The sequence below is a fragment of the Neofelis nebulosa genome, chromosome 16 (genome assembly GCF_028018385.1).
Source record: "Neofelis nebulosa isolate mNeoNeb1 chromosome 16, mNeoNeb1.pri, whole genome shotgun sequence".
NCBI lineage: Eukaryota > Metazoa > Chordata > Mammalia > Carnivora > Felidae > Neofelis > Neofelis nebulosa.
The window spans coordinates 50,082,955-50,101,014 of record NC_080797.1 but is presented as its reverse complement, the minus strand read 5'-3'; the positions used below and the strand labels follow the sequence as shown (position 1 = coordinate 50,101,014).

The window sequence follows — 18,060 nt, the reverse complement described above, 5'->3', positions numbered from 1 at the left end:
TACTGGTCTTTGGGATTGTACTGTATTTAAAGATCATTGTGAACAAAAGAGGGAGACGGTCTATGTTGGTTATTTGTTGCTGTGCAAGAAATTATGATAGACTTAATGTCGTAAGACAACAAACACTTATTATTTCATGGTTTCTATGGATTGGCAGTCCAGGCACAACTAAATGGGTCTTTAGTGTAGGGACTTAAAAGGCTGCTGTCAAGATGTCCACAGAATTGGGTTTTTATCTGCAGGCTTGACTGGAAGAGAGTCCATTTCTAAATTTAGTCAGGTTCATTTCTTTGTAGATTTAGGATTGAGGGCTCTGAAATACTGTTGGCTATGTGCTAGAGGCTGTCTGCAGTTCCTGGACATGGGGACTTCTCCCACATGGCTGCTTAATTACTTAATCGGACCACCAAAGAGAGACTATAGTGATGACCTTTGAGAGGATAGGGACTAGTAATGGTAACTTATTGAAGCATGAGGAACATTTCTGAGATACTGGAAATGTATTTTTCTACCTGTGTAGCGTTACATATGTGTATCTATCTTATGAAAATTCACCAAGACTTCACCTTAGAATTCATCAACTTGTACACTCTTCTTTATGTATGTTTACTTCAGTTATCTTTATCTGAAAATAATTATAAAACATAAAACAACTGCTAGTAACTTACAGATTTTTCAGTGTATTTTTTAGTTTTTCAATGTTTTTCATATTTTTTCATATTTCTTAACTTTTCTACTTTGGAACTAATTATTTGGTCAATATTACTTATCACTAGAAGTGAGTGATAGGTAAATCCTACCACTCTTTAACCATAGATCATTGGATAATAACCTTTTAAAATAGGAGATGTTTCTTTTTAAATGTTTTTTCAACATTTATTTATTTTTTAGAGGCAGAGAGAGACAGAGCACAAGTGGGGGAGGAGCAGAGAGAGAATGAGACACAGAATCTGAAGCAGGCTCCAGGCCCTGAACTGTCAGCATAGAGCTCGATGTGGGGCTCAAACTCACAAACTGTGAGATCATGACCTGAGCCGAAGTTGGATGCTTTGACAACTGAGCCACCCAAGCACCCCCCATTTTTTTAAAATTCCAGTTAGTTAATATACAGTGTAATGCTAGTTTCAGGTATAAAATTTAGTGATTCAACACTTACATATGACACCTGGTACTCATCACAAGTGTACTCCTTAATCACCAATTTAACCTGTTCCCCTCCCCCCCACCTCTCTCTTTGATTGCAGTGGAATTTCATTTCAGTTTGTTGGTAGTGGACAGCCATACATTATTTGGTAAATTTATTAGGAATCTTGTAATCATTGATGATGTTAAGAATGCTACTTCATAGAATATCATATGCAGTGGTATTGGCCCTTAATATTACTCTGGTGTTAACTTTTGGGGCCAAGGTACTAACAGTCTATATGATGATAGAAAATAGAAGGTGGGCTAAAACATGTTTTTCAACTTTCTGTTTAGAACCCTGACCATAGCTAGTTCTAAGCCATTTTCCTTTTCCTTCCCAATATTCCACATACTTTGTGGAATAGGGATTCTGTCTGACCTCTTATGGTGGGATATAGTTCTTTCTCCACTTTTCTGTTTTCTTATTGATGTATAGGGTACTTTCCCCTTCTCTCTTTCTTTCTTCCTACTCTGGTGTCCAGTTTCTAAGGTCTGTCTTTTATATTCTTAGATTCTGCCATTGTATTGAAAATTAATTCCTCCATATCTACAGCCTGGCTTTCTTTCAAAAGACAAAATTTCCTAATAATACTCCCTTAATTTGATCTTTGTATTCTCTTAGCTTTATTAATTTTTATGTGCCTTTTTGATTGTTGTTTTATGTAGTATTTGTTGTTTAAAAAATTGGCTTAAAATATGTAATTCCTCTTTCCCTAGTGTCTATGTCACTGTTCAGTGAAGAGGAAATCTCATTTCCATACTCCAGACAAGATATGCTCTCTTGCTCTTCTCCCTACACTCTTAATCACACTGCCATTATATACCCTGTGACCATAATGACAGATTGTGCCTGTTTACAGGTTTATATTAGTCCTCAGAAGACACCAGTACACCCAGGTTATTTCTAATTCTTACTCTCTAATCCTCATAAGACTTTGTGGGCAGTGAGGCATATCCTTTCATTCCCTGCACTTACTCTTTTAATCTGCTGTGTTTTTCTTTATTCATACTATTCACCAATATTCACCAACGATCAAATCATTTGGTTTATTTCACTTATTTATGTATTTATGTTTGTCTTCATCTACTAGAATATACTCAATAAGGGAAAGATCTTTGGCCTTTTTGTTCAGAATATCCAGCACAGAAATTAGTAATTAAATTTATCAAATGAATAGATTAATGAAAAGATAAAAGGCAATAATTCTCTTCCATCATTCTGAAAATAAAACCTAATTTTGACACTGTATTTTGTTCATTGTTTACTTCCATATTGCTTTATAATGTTATTGCTCTTTAACCATTTTAAATATGTGATATATGAGGTGTTAGGATATACTGCCATCACCTATAATCCTCTTTTCTCTGAATATAGTTCTTTTTTTTATTCTTTTTTTCCCCTTTTTTAAGGTGCTATGGTACATCTCTATATGGATACAGTTTTATACTACAGCTACCCATAGGTTGCTTGTCCTTAAGTCAGATACATCCTCTAGTCTAAGGGGAGGGCTTTTGTAGCAAACAGCATGGCCTTTTAAGACTGCTGACTAGTCATGGAATGGTTAGTAGGACATTTCTCTGTAAGTCGATTATGGCTGGTAGATCTTTAATTGACCTGGCAGATTCAGGAGATTTCAAAGAAAGAAGCAAGTACTTCAAGCTAGGAGGATGTTATTGTGCTTATTCTGAAGAATGTGTTAGATTTAGGTGTGTGGAGTTGGGGATGGAATAGAACCAGGTAGACAGAGACCATGAGTTAAAAAAAAAAAAAAAGGCACTAATGGTACATGGGCTAGGTGACTCGGTTGAGCATCTGACTCTTGATTTTGGCTCAGGTCATGATCCCCAGGTCATGGAATCAAGCTTCGCGTCCAGCTCTGCACTGAGCATGGAGCCTGCTTAAAATTCTACCCCGCATCCTCCCCGCCTCTCTCTTCCTCTGCCCCTCTCCTCACACACTTTCTCTAGAAAAATAAAATAAAGGAGAGAGTGTCAATTAAATATTTAAAAAATTGAGTCTATATCATGGAGGGCTTTATCTGCTTAGATGAAAGGTTGAACAAATTGTTGAATAAATTCTGTGAGAGTGAGTGCCTTTGAAAGTTTCTGAAACAGAAATAAATGATCGGAGATGTTGTTTAAGTTTACTATGGCAAAGTAGATAGAGTTTTAAGTTTGTAACTTTTGAGTGTGATATAATGAAACAGATCACAAATCCTTACACTGATAGTCCTTAATTGTGGGCACTGCTCATTACACTCTGTTTCTGAACGTCTTCTTTTTCCTTCATTCACTCTGATTACTCTCAAAAATATTTATTGATGGTATACTATGTTCTAGGCACATGATGAGGGCATGAAAAATGAATATGTCATTAGTGGCTTGAACATGATCACAGTATATTGGAGACTTGAAAATAAATAATTTTGATAAAGCATAATAATATTGTAATATTTTTGAAATGTGATTATTTCCCAAGGTTCCATCTTCTGTTCTATTCTCTAGATCACGTTTCCTTTTCTACTTAATTATTACCTTTTTCTATCAATATGGTTGAACATATACACATAGATGCTCCCACTAACTGTCTTGTTTAATAATATTACTGTGTTTCTCAGACTGGATAATGGCATGTATCTGTCATTATTGTATCAAGCAGAGTATTTTCACTGCTCTAAAAATTCTATGTGCTCTGCCTATTCATCCTTCACTCTTTCCCTGACTTCTGGCAAGCTCTGATCTTCTTTTATTATCTCCATAAATTTGCCTTTCCCAGAATGTCATATAATTGGAACTTCATTTTAAGGCCAAATAATATTATATCATATGTGTATACCACAGTTTGTTCATGCTTTCATCAGTTAAAGGGATGAATGGGTTGTTTCCAATTTGATTGTTATGAATAATGCTGATATGAATGTTCATGTATTTCTATGGACATATGCTTTCATTTCTCATGAGAATATATCACCTAGGAGTGAAATTACTGGGTCACATGATAATTTTTAAACATTTTTTTAACGTTTATTTATTTTTGAGACAGAGAGAGACAGAGCATGAATGGGGGAGGGTCAGAGAGAGAGGGAGACACAAAATCTGAAGCAGGTTCCAGGCTCTGAGCTGTCAGCACAGAGCCCAACGCAGGGCTTGAACTCACAGACCACGAGATCATGACCTGAGCCGAAGTCGGACGCTCAATCGACTGAGCCACCCAGGCGCCCCATATGTCTAGAGCCATCAAACTGTTTTCCATGGAGACTGCACCAGTTTACATTCCTACCAGCAACAGACCAGGGTTCCACTTTCTCTACATCCTTGCTGATGCTTGCTCTTTTTCAGTTGTTTTATTATGACCAACCTAGTGGGTGTGAAGTGGTATCTCATTGTGGTTTTGATTTGCATTTCCTTAATGACTAATGATGTTAAGCATTTTTTCATGTTTGATGGCCATATCTCTGTCTTCTTTGGAGAAATGTCTAATCATATCCTTTGCCCTTTTGTAAATGGGGTTGTTTGTCTTTTTGTTGTTGAATAGTAAGAATTCAACATATTCTGGGTACTAGACCCTTATCTGATCTCTGATATGCAGATATTGTCTCATTTTTTTTAAGGTTGTCTTTTCACTTTCTTGATAATACCCCGTTTTTAAAAGCATGTTTATTTTTGAGAGATACAGAGCATGTGTGCAAGCAAGGAAGGGGCAGAGAGAAAGAGAGAATCTCAGGCAGGCTCCACACTGTCAGCACAGGGCCCACTGTGGGGCTAAAACTCACAAACTGTGAGATTATGATCTGAACTGAAATAAAGAGATACTCAACCGACTGAGCCATCCAGGCACCATTTTATAATGCCTTTTTATGCACAAAAGTTTTGTGCACAAAATATTGATGTAATCCAATTTATCTATTTTTTCTTTTGTTGCTTGTGCTTTTGGTCTTGTATCTAAGAATATTGCCAAATCCAAGGTCATGAAGATTTATCTCTCTTTTTTCCTTCTAAGAATTTAGAGTTTTAGCTCTTATATTTAGGTCTTTAATTTATTTTTAGTTAATTTTTATATATGATGTAAGATAGAAGTCCAACTTTATTCTTTTGCACATGGACTTTCAGTTTACCCAGCACCATTTTTGAAGATACTCTTTTCCTCCTCATTGAATAGATTTGGCATCTCTCTCAAAAACTAATTGATCATGGAGGTATGTGTTTGTTTCTGGAATCCTAATTCTGTTCCATTGGTTTATCTCTCTAATATTATTTCACTATTTCAGTGTTTTGATTAAAATCACTTTGTTGTAAATTTTGCAATTGGGAAATGTGAATTTGCCAAGTTTGTTCTTTTTCATTATTGTTAGGCTGTTTGGGGCCTCTTGCATTTCTACTTGCTTTTTTAGGTTTGCTTTTCATTTCTGCAAAAAAAAAAAAATACATCTTTGGAATTTTGATAGAGATTGCATTGCTGTTGTTAATGGAACTGCTTTCTTAATTTCTCTTTTGGATTGATAACTGCTGGTTTATATGTTTGATATTATACTCTGCAGCTTTCATGAATTTATCAGTTCTAGTATTATTTCTTTTGGATCCTTTGGGATTTTGTATGTATTGGATCATGTTGTCTGTGAATAGAGCAAGTTAATAAAACTTCTTTTCCAATTTAGAAGCTTTTAATTTCTTTTTCTTGCCCAGCTGCTTTTGCTAGATCTTTCAATATAATGTTGAATAGCAGTGTTAAAAGTGGGCATCCTTTTCTTTTTCCTGATTTTAGGGGGAAAACATTTAGTCTTTTGCCATTGAATATGTTAGCTCTGGGTGTTTCATAAATGCCCTTTATGATATTTAGAAAATTTCTTTTATTCCTAGTTTCTTATGTGTTTTTATCATTTAAGGATGTTGACTTTCGGGAAGTGCTTTTTCTGTATCATTTGAGATGATCACGTGTTCCTCCCCTACTCCCCTGCCCCCTGCATTCCGTTAATGTGGTGTTGATTGTTAAAGAGTTTATTGTTTAATCCCACATACTTGTGGCTCAGTGATTGTTTAAGAGGTGTTTAATTCAACATATTTGTGAATTTCCAGTTTTCCTTCTGGTTTTGATTAGCAATTTCATTCCATTTTGGTTAGAAAGCTTGTTTTCATTGTTTTTAAATTTATTGAGACTTGTTATGTGGCTAACATATGGTGTACCCTATAGAATGTTCCATGTGCACTTCAGAAGAATATGTATTCTTTTGTTGGGTGGAGTCTTCTGTAAATTGGCTAACTTTAGTTGATTTATAGTGTTGCTTATAAGCTGTGTTAATTTTTCTTCATTCTTTTTTAATTTTCCTCTGATGTATAATTTCAGTTGTCTTATTTTCAAGTTTGCACATTCTATCTTCTGCCTATTCTGATATTCAGATATGCTTTTGAAACCTTTAGTGTGTTTTCCACTTTATTTTATTTTATTTTTTGAACATTAAAGTCACTTTTTAATGTTTGAAATATGTGAATCATCATTATTAAAGCCCCTCAAGCATGCAATATCACATATATTAGAGCTGAGCATTCTTGGATGTAATTTCCCTATCAATAGAGATCTTTGAAACCAAAGAGAAATAAGCAGGTGCCTATGTGGCACAAATACACTCCCCTCCCCACATTACTACCTGAATTTTGTCCCAGTGGAACCCAGAACTGCTGGGGAGAATGTTTAAAAACAGATTTAAACTTAATATAAATTGTACTTGAATAACCAGGAGGAGAACAAAACTGTGAAGTCGGGACTCTGATGAGTTTTGTAAAATCAGGAAATCAACACAATGTTGAAGAAGATGATGGCAGGAGATAGAAGAGCTAGCCCCTTTAAACTCACAGAAGTCACAGACCAGCACAAGCCGCTTTCCACATAGCATTCTTCGTCTCTAATGGCATCATTCTTCCATGCTGTCTCCATCATCCTTGTAGTCATTGAACTCGTTCTTTGCCCTCCCTAGAGCACTTCAGCACTCAGTACCTTTTATTCCATTTGAATCATGACCATGTGATTTGGTCACAACAGCTTCCCTTCCCAGGTTGCACTCTCTGGTCAGTTAGTTTAATGGTGTCCTCCTCACTACCTTGGACTCTGTTCTTTTCGTAAGTTCCAGCTGGACTTGTTTCTGCTATTTGAATTCCTGACTGTGAGAAATTGCAGCCCAGCATGACAGTAGTAAGGAGTTCAGGCTCTGGAATCCAATGGAACTGGATTTGAAACCACTTGCTAGCTGTATGATCTTAGCAAGTTATTCAATTTCTCCAAGTCTCAGCTTCTTTTTCTGAAAAATGGAGATCATAATAGCACTTCGATCACAGGATTACTGTTAAGTATAAATGATACCAACCATGTGAAGTGTCTGGCTCAGAATAGGCATTTGATAGTGTTAGCCATCACGAAAGCCATTTTCTTTTTCTTTTTTTTTCTTTCTTTCTTTCTTTCTTTCTTTCTTTCTTTCTTTCTTTCTTTCTCTCTTTTTCTTTCTTTCTTTCTTTTTCTTTCTTTCTCAAGTTTATTGTGTTTTCCATTTTAATTATTGTACTTTTTAGTTCCATTATTTCTATGTGATTCCTTTTTTCATAATTTCTAGATCTTTATTGATATTCTCAATTTGTTCATCTTTCTCTCTTGTAGTTTCTTTTAGCTCTATGAGCATAATATTTAAATCAATTGATTTAAATTTTTTGTATGGTGAGAAGTACAATGTTTTGGTTTCCTTTGATAGTTTCTTTCAATTAATTTCCTTAAAAAATTTTTTTAATGTTTATTTTTGAGAGACGTTTTATTTATTTTAGAGCATGAGCTGGGGAGGGGCATAGAGAGAGGGAGACACAGAATCCGAAGCAGGCTCCAGACTCTGAGCTGTCAGCACAGAGCCTGACATGGGGCTCGAACTCACTAACCGTGAGATCATGACCTGAGCCAAGATTGGACACTTAACCAATTGAGCCACCCAGGTGCCTTTCTTTCTTTTTCTTTCGTTTTCTTTTTTAATGTTTATTTATTTTTGAGAGAGGGAGAGAGAGAGAGACAGAGTGCAAGTGGGGGAGGGGTAGAGAGAGAGGGAGACACAGAATCAGAAGCAGGCTCCAGGTTCTGACCTATTAGCACAGAGCTGAAGCGAGGCATGAACTCACGGGCTGCGAGATCATGACCTGAGCCAAAGTCAGAGGCTTAACCGACTGAGCCACCCAAGCGCCCCCCCTCTCAATTTATTTTCTATGAATAGGCCATACTTTCCTGTTTTTTTTTTTTTTATGCCTTGCATTTTTTGTTGATCAGTGGACATTTGAATATTGCAATACGGCAACTCTGAACATCAGGTTGTCCTCCTCCCCAGAGTATGCTGGTTTTGCCTGCATCTACCCATTGTTTAATGGCTTTTCCAAACTTTTTGTATGTTTATCGTCTTATGTGATTACTGAAATCTCTATTATCTTGGCAGTCAGTCAGTGACCTGACAGAGGTTTGCTTAAATGGCAGACCCCAAAATGAAAAAATAAATACTCTAACTTTTGCAAATTGGTACTGAGCTGGAATAGTCCTTGAGTGTGTAGTTATGCCATCTATTATTCTGCCTTAGCCCTCACGTCCAGCCTGTGCAGAGTCAAAGGCCCAGACAGAGATGCAAGTCTAGTGTCCTTGTGGTTCTTTTCTGAGCATACATCTGGCTCTGGGCATGTGTATTATATACTGAATTACCCAGTATATCATTCAGTTTACACACCCATACCCACACACATGATTTTGCTTTTTGTAAAAAAAATCATTTTATTTTAATTTTGTTATAATTAACAACAGTTTTATGTTAGTTTCAGGTATACAGTATAGTGATTCAACATGATTTTCATTTAAAGGAATTATGTGATTGTAGGGGATGGCAGTTAAGAAATAGGGTAGGCTGGCAGGCTGGAAATTATCACGTAGGGATTGATGCTACAATCTTGAGGCAGTTTCTTCAATGATATGTATTTCCATAAATTGAATTTCTATGTTCAGTGATTTTTATCTGTTGTTTTCCATTTCATCCCTTTTATTCATTTCTTCTTTATTCTGGAAATGTTTCTGAGGTTATCCTGTACTTCACAGATTCAATTTTCTGAACAAATTTGGACATCATTAAAATTAAATACTTCTGCTTTTCAAAAACACCATCAATAGAATAAGAATACAAAACAGTGACAAAACACTTGGAAAATACACATCTGATAAAGGACAGAGATCTCTTAAAACCCAACAATAAGAAAATGAACAACCTGATTAAAAATTGGGCAAAAGACCTCAAACACAATATATAGATGTCAAATGGGCATGTGGAAATATGCTCCGTATCTTATGTCATCAGGGGAAGCCAATTTAAAACAACAATGAGATGTCACTATATACCTGTTACAATGGCCCAAATCCAGAAAGCTGACAGCATCAAATGCTGGTAAGGTTGTGGAGCAACAGGAACTCTCATTTATTTCTGGGAGGAATGCAAAATGGTAAAACCACTTTGTTAGACAGTTTGGCAGTTTCATACAAAGCTAAACTCATACCATTACAATCCATGAATTGCCTTGCTTGGTATTTACCCAAAGGAGTTGGAAATTTAAATTTTCACAAAAAAGTGCACATAGGTGTTTATATTTGCTTTATTTATAGTTGCTAGAACATGAAACAATCACGATATCCTTCAGTAGATGAATGGAGAAATAAACTGTTGACATCCAGGTAATGGAATGTTAATCAGGACTAAAATTAACTATTAAGCCATAAAATTAAATGGGGGAAAAAAGTTAAATGCATATTACTAAGTGAAAGAAGCCAGTCTGAAAAGGCTACATCCTATATGATTTCAACTCTACTCTCTGGAAAAGGCAAAACTATGGAGACAGTGAAAAGATTAGTGTTTGTCAGGGGTTGGGGGTGAAGGAGGGACGAATAGGCAGAGCATATAGGAATTTTAGGGTAGTGAATCTATTCCTTATGATACTATAATGTTGGATATATGCCATTATAAATTTGTCCAAACCCATAAAATGTACAACACCAAGAGTGAACCCTAATGTAAGCTGTGGACTTTGGGTGATTATATGTCATTGTAGATTCATCTATTGTAGCAAACATTCCATTCTGATGGGGGATGTTGTTAAAGGTAGTCTATGCATGAATGGTGGAAGGGGTATATGGAAAATCTCTGTACGTTTTCAATTTTGCTGTGAAGCAAAAATTGCTCTAAAAATAAAAAAATTACATTAAATATATTAAAATATTTTTAATGTGGTGAAAAGTATTACATAGAAAGTAAGAAATACTGAAGTAGGCAAGATATTTATATGGAAATGTTTAGTGTTTTCTTGGTGTTTATCTATAATATTTATAGATGGTATTTATAGGTGGTATTTATAATACTTTCAATATTTTTCCTTTTGAGAAATCTAATGTAACTACTTGGTTTTTTAGTTCCTTATTGCTTAATTTAACCATTGCATTTTCAATAATGGAGGCTTTTAAAAAAATTTGCTCTTTAAGTAGTTCTAGTCAATGCTCTTCACTGAAATAGATGAAATATGTAAATATCATACCATTGGCTACGGAAGGACTTTTCCAAAACTCTCTAATAGAAGCTTAATAATTTCCCTTATGGGTATAGGTCACTGGTACAGTAGGTGACACATTATTCTGATACAAAAATTTTCAACTTATGTTCTTGGTTGCTTACTATAAAACAGGCTACTTAGGTAAAGAAAAGGTCAGTTAAGGACAATTTGTATTCGTGCCTATTTTTTAAAATTTTTAAAATGTTTTATTTACTCTTGAGAGAGAGAGAGACAGAGCATGAGTGAGAGAGGAGCAGAGCAAGAGAGGCACACAGAATCTAAAGCAGGCTCCGGGCTCTGAGCTGTCAGCACAGAACCTAATGTGGGGCTCGAGCTCACAAGCTGTGAGACCATGAACTGAGCCGAAGTCGGATGCTTAACCTACTGAGCCACTCAAGCGCCCCTGTATTCATGTCTATTTTATATTTATTATAAAAAGTGTAACATAACTTTATACTATGCATGTTGCTGTCTGTGTATTGGTAAGACAGAGGTGCTGGGTTCACAAGTTAGAGTTCCTGAACCAACCATTTAATAATAAAAACTGTATCATTCCTGCTTTTTCTTCTAACCTCTGGTGTTTGCTTGCGATATATTCAGTTACGTTCTACATTTGGCTCTCAACATATCTATTGGAACTTTTTTCCTTAAAGAATTAATTAGGTTTATTGTAAAGTTAAGTCACAGCTTTATGTTTAAATGTCAGACACAAACATATGAAAATGTTACCCCATTCAAATTCTAGAAATCTAACGAAAACTCATTCTGTAAACAACTTTCTTGTGGCACTGTTTGGTGTATACTAGAGTGCAGAGTCAAAACTTGTTTCATATCTTCATTTGAGTTTAACACATATCCTTTCTGTTATGGGGCATGCACACTGCTGCTGTTATGGAAAGCTTTCTCATCAGCCTACCCATGAGAAAAATTAAGATTGTCTTGCTGTGTCCCAGGGAAATAGTCAAGGCTTTTAAAAAGAGAAAAAATAGAGAACAAAAGGATATGTCAGGCGTGTACACAACTGTGTTATTGGCAGATAGCATGACTGACTCCTTTATGAATGTGTGACTTTCTGAAAACTCTTGTTTTAAAAGAATTATCTTTTTTCTGTCAGGCATTGAATAAGAGGTCCCCCCCCCCCCCCCCGCCCCATATAAGTAGATTTTTCAATTCTACCAAGTCTTGTTTGGTCAACTCTAAACTGAGCCTTCATAGTATTTGTTTTGTCTGTTTCTATTGAAGATTTTCTGCAGGAAGAATCTCAGTTGTGACATAGTATGGATGCCAGTGAAATGATCAGAATTCAAGTTTCTAGTGTACTGTGGCTATACTGAGCTGCTAATTGAAGGTGACAAGCTGTTTTTTTCTTCCCAGTTGGTCTGGCAAAATGTTAGATTTCATTCATTATTAACTCATTGCTTCTCAGCAGAGGACTGGATTAATTAGTTGGGAACATTCAGAAAAGAATTTTTGCCTTGTGTCAATTTAGAGATTGAAGTTCAGGTTTTACTAGTTTCCCCCCCACCCCAGTTTTGCCACTTGTATACAGTTGTGTATCAAGACACAGCAACATTTCCATTATCCCCAGAATTTTCTCATGGCACTTTACCTCCCTCTTGCTTTGTCCCCTGGCAACAACTGATCTACTTCCAATAATTATAGTTTTACCTTTGAAGCTTTTCATTGAAAAGGGACTCATGCAGTGTGTAGACTTTTGTATCTGACCTTTTCTTTCTCACTTCCTAATGGTTTTAAGATTCATTTTGTATGGATAATTCATTTTTCAAAATTGCTGAGTAATATTGCATTACCTCAATATATCATAGTATATTTATCCATTCACTTATTGACTTACATTTAAGTGTTTTGTTATTATGAGTAACAAATTACCTAGATGTGACACACAGTAAGGGTATGTTCACTGTATAAAAAGCAGCTAAACTATTTTTCAAAGTGAGTATTTTGCATTCCTAACAGCAGTGTATGACAGTTTTAATTACTTTGCATTCTTATATTGCCAGTCTTAAATTTTAGCCATTCTAATGAGTATAGTGGTATCCCTTAGTGGTTTAGTGGTTTTAATTTGTATTTCCATGATGTTCAGCATCTTTTCAAGTGTTTAGTTGCCCTTTCTGTATTTCCTTGGTAAAGTGTCAAATATTATGGCCATTAAAAAATGTGTTGTATGTATCATTATTGTTGAATGATAAGAGTTCTTTTTATGTTCGGGGTACAAACCCTTAGTCAGATATATCTTTTGAAAATATTTTCTCACGATATGGGGCTTGCTTGTTCATTTTTAAATATCAATTACAAATTTTTTTTAAATTTTATTTTTTATTTTTTAAAATTTACATCCAAATTAGCATATAGTGCAACAATGATTTCAGGAATAGATTCCTTAGTGCCCGTTACCCATTTAGCCCATCCCCCCTCCCACAACCCCTCCAGTAACCCTCGGTTTGTTCTCCATATTTAAGAGTCTCTTGTGTTTTGTCCCCTCCCTGTTTTTATATTATTTTTGTTTCCCTTCCCTTATGTTCATCTGTTTTGTCTCTTAAAGTCCTCATATGAGTGAAGTCATATGATACTTGTCTTCCTCTGACTAATTTCACTTAGCATAATATCCTCCAGTTCCATCCACATAGTCGCAAATGGCAAGATTTCATTCTTTTTGATTGCCGAGTAATACTCCATTGTATATATATACCATATCTTCTTTATTCGTTCATCCATTGATGGACATTTGGGCTCTTTCCATACTTTGGCTATTGTTGATAGTGCTGCTATAAACATGGGGGTGCATGTGTCCCTTCGAAACAGCACACCTGTATCCTGTGGATCAATGCGTAGTAGTGCAATTGCTGGGTCGTAGGGTAGTTAGTTCTATTTTTAGTTTTTTGAGGAACCTCCATACTGGTTTCCAGATTGGCTGCACCAGCTTGCATTCCCCAAAAAATAAAATTTGTTTTGATAATTTTGTGTTGTCAGTTATGTCTGTGTTCATACTTTCTTTTTCTTATTTAAGAAATAGATTTATCTAGGGGCGCCTAGATGGCTCAGGTGGTGAAGTGTCCGAGTCTTGATTTTGGCTTAGGTTATGATCTCATGATCTTGAGTTTGAGCTCCACATCAGGCTCTGTGCTGAATCCTAGCACAGAGCCTGCTTGGGATTTTCTCTGTCCCTCTCTCTCTACCCGTCCCCCTGCATATAAATCAATCAATCAATGAATCAATCAATCTTAAAAAAATACATTTTATCTATATTTTGTTCTAGAAACTATTTGGTTCTTATATTCTTAGGCTGTGATCTATTTTGAGTTATTTTTTATACATAAGTTAGGGAAAAATTTAATTCCTTCCATGCAAGTAACTAATTTTTAAATGCAACATTTGTTTAAAAATTATTCTTTCATCACTTAATTATATGGCACCTTTGATGAAAATCATTAGGTCATACATGTGCGTTTATTTATGGACGCTCTATTCTGCTCCCTTGACCTATATGTCTGGGCTCAGACCAGTATCATAATACCATTTTTTTTCTTAAATTGAGATACACTTGCCATATGACATTATATTAGTTTCAGGTATATGATGTAATGATTTGATATTTGTGTATACTGCAAAATGATCACCACAGTAAGTATAGTTAATATTTGTCACCACACAGTTACCATATTTTACTTTTGATGAGAACTTTTAAGACCTACTCTCTTAGCAACTTTTAAATATATAATACAGTATTGTTTTTTTGTTTTTTGTTTTTTTTTTAATTTTTTTTCAACGTTTTTTATTTATTTTGGGGACAGAGAGAGACAGAGCATGAACGGGGGAGGGGCAGAGAGAGGGAGACACAGAATCTGAAACAGGCTCCAGGATCCGAGCCATCAGCCCAGAGCCTGACGTGGGGCTCGAACTCACAGACCACGAGATCGTGACCTGGCTGAAGTCGGACGCTTAACCGACTGCGCCACCCAGGCGCCCCTAATACAGTATTGTTAACTATAGTCACCATGCTCTACATTGTATCCGCAGGACTTATTAATCTTCTAACTGGGTGTTTTTTCCTTTTGTCCATCTTCTCCCATTTTGCCTACCCCCTACCTCTGGCAAGTATAGTCTGTTCTCTGAATTGATGAGTTCATCTTTTTTTTTTTTTTTTTTTTTTTAAATTCCGCATATATGTGAGATCATACAATATTTGTCATTGACTTATTTCACTCAGCATAATGCCCTCAAGGTGTATCCATGTCACAAATGGCAAGATTTCCTTTTTTTAAAAATGCCTGAATAATGCTCTATTGTGTATGTATATCTGTATCTACCACATTTTCTCTATCCTTTTATCCATTGATGGATCCAGGTTGCTTCCATGTCTTGGCTGTTGTAAATAGTGCTGCAATGAACATACCAGTGCATGATGTATCTTTTATTATTATTATTATTATTATTATTATTATTATTTTAAGTTTTATGTTTATTTATTTTGAGGACGATAGCAGGTGGGGGAGGGGTAGAAAGAGGGAGACGGAATCCCAAGCAGGCTCCGTGCTCCAGTGCAGAACTCTGTCCGGGGATTGAACCCACCCACGAACAGCGAGATCATGACCTGAGCCAAAGTCAGAGTTGGACGCTTAACCCATTAAGCCACCATGTGCCCCTTGAGTGAGCCTTTTTTTTTTTTTTTTTTTAATAAATACCCAGAGGTGGAATTGCTGAATCATATGATATTTTTACTTAAAAAAATTGTTTTTAACTTAAATTCCAGTTAACATACAGCATAATATTAGTTTCAGATATAGAATTTAGTGATTCAACACTTCCATACAACACCTGGTGCTCATCACAAGTGCAACCCTTAATCCCCTTTACCTATTTCACATACCCCCATTCACTTCCCCTCTGGTAACCATCAGCTTGTTTTCTATAGTTAAGAGTCTGTTTCTTGGTTTTAATTTTTTTGAGGGACCTCCATACTATTTTCCATAGTGAGTGCTGCAATTTACATGTCCCACCATCAATGCACAAGAGTTCCCTTTTCTTTGCACCCTTGCTAACTCATATTTCTTATCTTTTTGATAATAGCCATTCTAACAGATGTGAGGTGACATCTCCTATTATCTTAATTATTATAGATTAATAATGTTTCATACATATAAAGTCACTAATCATGTTTTGCAAATTTTCATAAATATTTAGAAATTAACTTGTTAAATGAGAGTGGTCAGAGCAGACAGGTTTGCCTTGTTCTTGATATTTTGGTGAAAGTTTTTTTTTGTTTGTTTTGTTTTGTTTTTAAGTCTGTGTAGATGTCCTTCAGCAATTTGAAGTTGTCTTATATGCAACAACCTTTCATTCCTGGGATAAACCTCGTCTCATTTTGTATCGCTGGATTTGATTTGTTAATATTTTGTTGGAGAATTTTTATGTATAGTCATGAGATACATAGATACAGAAATGTATCTGTAGTTTCTTCCAAAGTATTTGTTTAGTTTTGCAATCAGGTGTTACTTGCTTCATAAAATAAGTTGAGAAGTTACTCCTCTTCTACCTTCTGAAAGTGTTTATGTAGGATATCTAAACATTTTTGTTTAAATGATTAATAGGATTTACAAATGAGCCATTTTTACAAGGATTTCACTGTGAGAAGTTTTAAATTATCAGTTCAGTTTCTTTTATAGATACTGGAATAGTCAAATTATTTGTTTCTTTGTAGATTGGTTTCAGAAAACTAGGTTTCATGTTTTCTTTTGCTTACTCCCATTTCAATTCATTGATTTCATATTGTATTTTATTATTAATTCCCTCATTGCACTTTTATTGGATTTAACTTGTTCTTCTTTTCCTACCTTGTTAAGGTGGAAACATGAATCTCTTTATCTGTTCTAGAGTCAAGAACCCAGTCTCTTAATTACTATACCTTTCCAAAATAATCTGATCATGTGGAATGTATATTTATATACATTTTGGAGTGAGGTCTCATTCTGGTAGATTTTTTATTAGAGTTGAACTGTTTCAGTTTAGAAAGTCTGTCAGCCTATGGTATATACTTCAGTTTATTTTGATTTGTTTTGTTTTGTTTCTTTTTGTGTAAATATGTCAAAATTTTTACTTAGATTTATTCCAAGGTATTCAATATATTCATATATCCAATATATATGGATTTAAAATTTCACTTTATAATGGTTTGTCCTTAATTTATAAAAATATGGGTGGTATTGTACCTAGTGACCAGGGTAAATTGATATGTCAATTAATTAGCAATCCATATTACCAATTAATTCATGTATTAATCCATATAGTAATGGTTCTTCTTTATTGTGGGGTTGTCTTTATGTATATTTTGACATACAGATTTGTCTTACTGGGTTTTATACATACACAGGCAAATTCTTGGCAAATAATGACAGCTTTTTTTCTTCCTTATAGTAATTTCTTTTCTTGCCTTATGCACAGGACTTTCCATACTGTCTTGAGTAGATGTGGTAATAATGAGTATTCTTGTCTAGTTCCTGATTTTAGGGTGAAGGTTTTCAATGTTTTACCATTATATACAATTGATAGTTTTTCTTAGTTTTAAGGTTACTATACATTATCAGATTAATGAAATATTTCTTATGAACAAGTTTTTAATTTTATCAAATACTTTTATGTATTTATTGAGATAATCTTATAGTTTTCTTTTGTATAGTGATAATTTGGTGAATGAGTTTCATTTTCTTTTTTTCCCTTAATTTTGCATTAATGAAATGAATTGATTGGGATATATTATGATATTATGAACTATTTTAATAGTTCAAGTAAATTTCCTTCTATTATGTTAATTAGGGGTTTTAAGATTATGTTAATAAGAAAATATAGAGTTTACTGGCTCCCCCCACATTTTTAAAAATATGGCTTTTGTCTTTTTTTCTTTTTGTTTTTCTTTCTTTCTTTCTTTCTTTCTTTCTTTCTTTCTTTCTCTCTCTCTCTCTCTCTCTCTTCTTTCTTTCTTTCTTTCTTTCTTTCTTTCTCCCTCCCTCCCTCCCTCCCTCCCTCCCTCCCTCCCTCCCTCCCTCCCTCTCTCTTTCTTTCTTTCTTTCTTTCTTTCTTTCTTTCTTTCTTTCTTTCTTTCTTTCTTTCTTTCTTTCTTTCTTTCTTTCTTTTAGCACAAGTCCACCTTACTGTTGTGTAGATCTATATTCACTTCGTACTGGTGAGATGGTCAAGTCTATTCAGTTTAAAACACCTATCTATGATCTCCACTGCAACAAGCGGTAAGCACTTTTTCATGTATTT

The 18,060-nt window shown here is 34.9% G+C and overlaps 1 protein-coding gene across 1 annotated transcript in view; it reads left to right on the top strand.

Moving 5' to 3' along the window:
- The window catches only part of BCAS3 (BCAS3 microtubule associated cell migration factor), a 619,018-nt gene that overhangs the window by 128,529 nt on the left and 472,429 nt on the right, over positions 1 to 18,060 (top strand). Inside the window, exon 10 of the mRNA XM_058702849.1 lies at positions 17,931 to 18,038. Within this exon, the coding sequence (XP_058558832.1) occupies positions 17,931 to 18,038 (108 nt within the window). The remainder of the gene's footprint in view (positions 1 to 17,930; positions 18,039 to 18,060) is intronic.